This window comes from Lathyrus oleraceus, chromosome 7 (genome assembly GCF_024323335.1).
Source record: "Lathyrus oleraceus cultivar Zhongwan6 chromosome 7, CAAS_Psat_ZW6_1.0, whole genome shotgun sequence".
Taxonomy (NCBI): Eukaryota; Viridiplantae; Streptophyta; class Magnoliopsida; order Fabales; family Fabaceae; genus Lathyrus; species Lathyrus oleraceus.
In genome coordinates, this window is record NC_066585.1 from 99,699,093 (window position 1) to 99,704,448 (window position 5,356).

The 5,356-nt window shown below is 34.4% G+C and overlaps 1 protein-coding gene across 7 annotated transcripts; it reads right to left on the reverse strand.

The window, feature by feature from the left end:
- Window positions 1–625: 625 nt before the first annotated feature.
- LOC127104368 (probable LRR receptor-like serine/threonine-protein kinase At5g10290) lies at window positions 626–4,872 on the reverse strand. 7 transcript variants are annotated; one of them, XM_051041553.1, is made up of 12 exons: window positions 4,698–4,872; window positions 3,851–3,987; window positions 3,607–3,697; window positions 3,391–3,462; window positions 3,107–3,250; window positions 2,925–2,996; window positions 2,752–2,826; window positions 2,609–2,679; window positions 2,364–2,504; window positions 1,877–2,218; window positions 1,376–1,770; window positions 626–1,284 (listed from the first exon to the last, which is right to left on the reverse strand). In XM_051041553.1, exons 2-12 carry the CDS (start codon window positions 3,915–3,917, stop codon window positions 970–972), a joined length of 1,785 nt encoding a protein of 594 aa, XP_050897510.1. In that variant the 5' UTR covers window positions 3,918–3,987; window positions 4,698–4,872; the 3' UTR covers window positions 626–969. The 7 variants fall into 7 exon arrangements, with proteins under 7 accessions (XP_050897510.1, XP_050897509.1, XP_050897506.1 ...); XM_051041552.1 differs by having other exon boundaries at window positions 2,761–2,826; window positions 3,607–3,739; XM_051041549.1 differs by having other exon boundaries at window positions 3,607–3,739.
- Window positions 4,873–5,356: the final 484 nt, after the last annotated feature.

Sequence of the window (5,356 nt, forward strand, 5' to 3'; positions counted from 1 at the left end):
TTGTATTTGCAATAAATGTCTGGGATGGGCTTAAAGATGTCATCATTAGGAGGATATCAGAATGCTTGTCAGAATGAATATTCATATGGATTATATCTGAAAGATGTATCTGAATCTTGAATGTAATCGATAAAGATATCCATCTGAATGAAATACATATATATATATATATATATATATATATATATATATATATATAGATATATTATATATATATATATATATATATATATATATATATATATATATATATATATATAGATATATAGATCAGGGTATTATTGGCTGGCACTTGGATTCAAACTGTGGATACGGGGATGGAGGATGGTGAGCATGCCCAAACCCTGTTCATTTCATTGCCAACTATAACCATCAATGTAAAATTTCACTTCATTAACCAGATATCAGAATATCTAAAACACTTCTAAAATCAAGATTTTGAGATGCTAATTAAATCCAGAGCTTGGGAAGATCGATCTAAGACAAAATATTGAATGTATTCAAAGCTTTGCTGTTGTTAAATATAAGTAGAAATTATAAGATAAACTTACTTTGATCAAAGAAAAAAGAGAACTAAATAATCAAAATTTTAATTAAAGAAAATAACACATGGACCATAGAAAGCTAATTGCAAGTTAGTACCCTCTTCATTTCTTTTGAATAATACAAGGCTCCATAGATGTATAAATGAAAATACTGAACATGAAACCAATAATGTTCCTCAGTTTCAAGCTTTAGCTGAGGTACATACTTTGTGAACAACTTTATCTACATCAACCATTGTTAGGAAACTTGCATGACACGCCACCATAAGTAAAAAACTTGAAAACAATACCATAACCATCGTTGTGACATCAAAACTATAACTCTTCGTCTTCCACTTGAGATGCAATCAAATTCTCATCTCTATTCATTCATTCAAGCTAACCTATAAAAAAAAAGATAATTGGTTCAAATCTATGCATCTTTTCATCTTCCACCAGACAACTCAATGGCATCTTGATTATAAACCGAATCTTCTCCCCAATCAAATCTTCTTTGTAGTCTCTCGTATTCTTGTCTCCGGTTCACCTCCACGTGTTGCCATTCTTCCCACCTTTCAGCCAACCCCTCCCCTTCTAGCATTCTTACAACCTCAGACATTAGTGGACGGTCTTCCGGCGTTGCTTGAGTGCACAGTAATGCAACTTTTATCATCATCTCTACCTCTTGTATGTTGTAGTTTTTATTTAGGTTGCGATCAACAATAACTTCTAGTCTTTTTTCCCGCTCCAATTTCTTAACCTATAAAACATAACGTATAAAAACAGTCACCGACAAGTATTAACTGATAAAAGGTGATGCAGATCATTTTCTTTAAAATATGAGATCTTACATGGTCAAGTAACAGCACGTCATCTTCCTCTTCCAACCGTGAGAAGTCAATTGCGCGTTGGCCTGTAACAAGCTCCAGAAGCATAATCCCATAGCCAAAAACATCGGTCCTTTCTGAGGACTTTCCGGTCGACAAATATTCAGGAGCTATGTGGCCCATTGTCCCACGAACTTGAGTTGTCACGTTAGTCTTTCGAACATCTACTAACTTCGCCAAACCAAAGTCGCCGACAACTGCTTCAAAATCTTCGTCGAGTAATACATTAGCTGCCTTCACATCCCGATGAATAATCTTAGGATTGCAATGCTCATGAAGATATTCGAGGCCCCGTGCAGTTCCCAGAGCTACCTGTTTTCTTGTAGGCCAACCCAAAACAAGTTCCCCGGGTTTGAGTTCTGCATCAGTATTTACACAGTTAAGCAATACTTTCATTTTTATAGAAAAACAAATCGAATGCTTAGAATACTAGTGATGATGCCATTACGCATTGTAACTTAATACCTCGTAGACGATACGCGAGACTTAAGTTCTGCATGAAGGGATAAACTAGGAGACGCTCGGTTGGAGTAGTACAATATCCAATCAGCCGTAACAAGTTCCGATGAACTGCTACACTTATCATCTCAACTTCACGCTGGAAAGCTACATCTCCCCCGGGGCTTTCATAATCAGTTAACCTTTTAACAGCAACTTTTGTGTTATCAGAAAGGACACCTTTATAAACCTTTCCAAAGCCTCCCTGTCCTAAAACATTTTTCTCACTAAAATTGTCGGTAGCTATTTGTAGTTCTCTCCATGCAAATCTTCTCAATTGACCAAATGCAATTCGCCGATCAACTTCACCTGATGAAACAATAAAAAACGATGAGTATAAAATAGTTAGTATTGAGTTGATAATTGGCTGCACATATATCAAACTTCACCTAATGAGACAAGAAAAAAATAGTGATGATTAAATAGAGTATTAGAATCAACAAGAGACTCAAACCTGCAACATCTACAAAAACTTCGCGCTTGTAGCCCTTGTGTCTACCCTTGCACCAAAATAATAGGAGACCACCAATAACAAGGATAGCTACAAACGCTACGATAATTCCGATTATGAGGCCGGTTGGTTTATGTGATGAACCTGCCATGTAAATTTGAATTCAAATTGTAGCATATGGAAGAGAGAAAGATGTGGATAACAACACATCATAGAACAAGACCAACAAAATATTCGCATCAAATTACCTTGATCTGAATTATTATACGCACAAGGTTGACCATAACTCACGCCACAATTCAAATTATTTCCGCTGAAACTGCAATAAGGAGCACAGTTAAAAAAGTGGAATGTAAATGGTATTTAAATGATCATTTAAATATTATTCTACCATTCGTACTTGTATTTAGAAACTTCAAATAACTTCTGCGGAATTCGGCCACTGAGATTATTTGAATCTAGCTGACTGCAAAAGAGAAGTTTGGGCAATCAGCCATATACTTAATTGATGGAATATACTTAGAAAGTGGCCTGTAAACTTCCAGAAACCATTATTTCACATACATTTCGGTCAAGCTTGAAATACTGGCAACTGATTCAGGAATAGTCCCGCTGAGATTGTTTCGACTCAATGTCCTGGTAGCAGACAAAAGATGACACTTTTAAACATTATACCACAATAAAAATATGCTCTACGACGCATTATATATCTGTAAAACCTGCCAAACAGTATGTCATATACTTACAAGAATTGGAGCTTTTTAAGATTACCAAGGGTAGACGGTATTTCACCAGTTAATCTGTTGTTTTCCAAATCCAACCTGATCAAGCTTGTCAGGTTTCCTAATTCTTTTGGTATTTCACCAGTGATGTTATTTCCTTGCAAAGAACTGCAATTTTCATATGAATGGTTACACTTAAAATATTGCTTTTTCTGTTAATGGTGAATATTTAAAAGAATACCAAACATGTTATTAGCGATATGGAATTGACTTGAATTGCGGGGATATTTTGTGATGTAAATACTTACAGAAATTTGAGATATTTTAGAGCTCCTATCCTTGGGGTCAAGTATCCTGTGAATCCCATCATCGCCAATGAACTGCAACGAAGCAAATCCCAGAATTACATGGCATGCACAAACTGGAGATACAAAAGTGCGAGATATATAGCATGGATATATAATTTCCCATTAACAATGAAGGCAATGAAACATTTAAAAAAAAGCCATTAGAGAATATCTTACACTTCAAAAACAATGTTGTTTTGATTACAGTTAATACGCGACCAAGTACAAGGGTTGACTTGATTCTCATTCCAGTCAGTAAGCTGTTCACCTGAAGCATTCAGTGAAAACTTCAATGCAATCAGTGCATCTCCTGAAATGAGCGAAATCATTACACACCAGCTAGAAAAACACTGCAACTTTCATAAAACTAAGCTACATTCTATTTGAACGAGTTTGGTGGCGTCAAAATATAAGATTGTACCTTGCTGATCAGACAACACAAAAGAACAGAAGTAACCCAACAGCAATAACACAAATAAGAAGTCCATATCTACTTGCTGGCATGAACCACCTATTCAATGACCATGACAATCAATTATCATATCAAAATCTTCATCCCTGCAGTGTAAAAAACATCAAGGAATGAAAACTGATCAATAAGAAATAACGCTGTATAAAAATAAACACAACATTATCTTTGTTATATTTTAATGTTTGGTTATCCTTAAAAAACTGAAAGAAAGAAAAAACACAACATTAAATATGTGTTACATTTTGGTTCAACTACAACACAATGGAACCGTTTATGTTTTATCATGTTGTGTTCTGGCAGAAAAATCCAATTGCAAGACTTAGCAATTCTAAAAAGGAAAGTTGAGCTAGAAAGCTTAACAAAACATAAAATCCAAAAAAGGAAAACGCAAAAATAATGGTAAAAAAACAAAGAATGCTTCCTATCTTTTGATTTATAAGAGAAATGATAGAGCAGCACAAACAGAGTCCTACTTCATTCAAAGAATCCATAAACAATAAACATAAAAAATGCGGTTGGAATAATGTTCTTTACAGAAAACGATGAGTAATTAGGAACAGAAGAAACTTCAATTGGATGCAAGCAAAAAAAAACAAGGAACATGAAGGGGAATCGAATGAAGCATACAAAGAATCACCAAACAAGAACGAAAAAGGAAATCAGAAAGGAAACACTTACAACCATGGATGAGAGAAGATGTATAATAAAGTGAAAATCGGAAAAGGTGAAAGTGTAGTTGGAGTTTAAGGGTTGAAAGAGGGAAAGCGAATGGAGAAAAAGAGAGAAAGAAACTCACATAGCTGGGTATGACAGCAAATCTGAAACCGAACCTTCTATTGTGCTTTGTTCCTTTTGTTTAACATTGGTTGTTGTTGTTTTGGAAAACACAAAATGTTTTTTTTTTGCATTTTGGTACTTTACCAGAAATGAATAATTAGTCTAACAAATTTCTAAGATGTGGAGATTTGCAGTAAAAGGAGTCAAAATTAATAATTTTGGTGGGCCACTCTCCGTTGGGTAATTGGTTAGGACTTCAGTCAATGACGCTATTATGTCTCGTTGGGGAGTTAAAGAGAGACAAAACACACTCAATCTAAAAATAAAAGATTTTTTTTAATAATAGAAACAAATTGAAATTGACTTTTTTTTTTCTTTGAGGGACTCTAGAGTTTATATATATAAAAGTATTTTATAGACAAATTTCAATATGGCATGTGTCAGCCGACACAGGATACAACCCTATCGTGTTGGTCTTTGGTATTTTATATGAGAAGACTTTCTTTTCGCGCGATCCTTAGTCTTTTTCACTTCAATTGGGTTTATTACTCCAATTGAGTTCATTACTCTCTTATTTTCTAAAAACATCAAAAGAACACAAAAATGCATAAAATCGAATTAAAATAATGAAAACACATAAGAAAGCGGAAAGAAAATAAGTTTAAAATGTGATGCAAT

Coding starts and splice junctions, on each gene's coding strand:
- LOC127104368 (XM_051041549.1), bottom strand. CDS start 3,917: ATGGACTTCTTATTTGTGTTATTGCTGTTGGGTTACTTCTGTTCTTTT. Junction 2,219..2,363: donor AGTTTTTGTAGATGTTGCAG/GTTTGAGTCTCT, acceptor TTGTTTCATCAG/GTGAAGTTGATCGGCGAATT. Junction 1,771..1,876: donor TCTCGCGTATCGTCTACGAG/GTATTAAGTTAC, acceptor ATACTGATGCAG/AACTCAAACCCGGGGAACTT.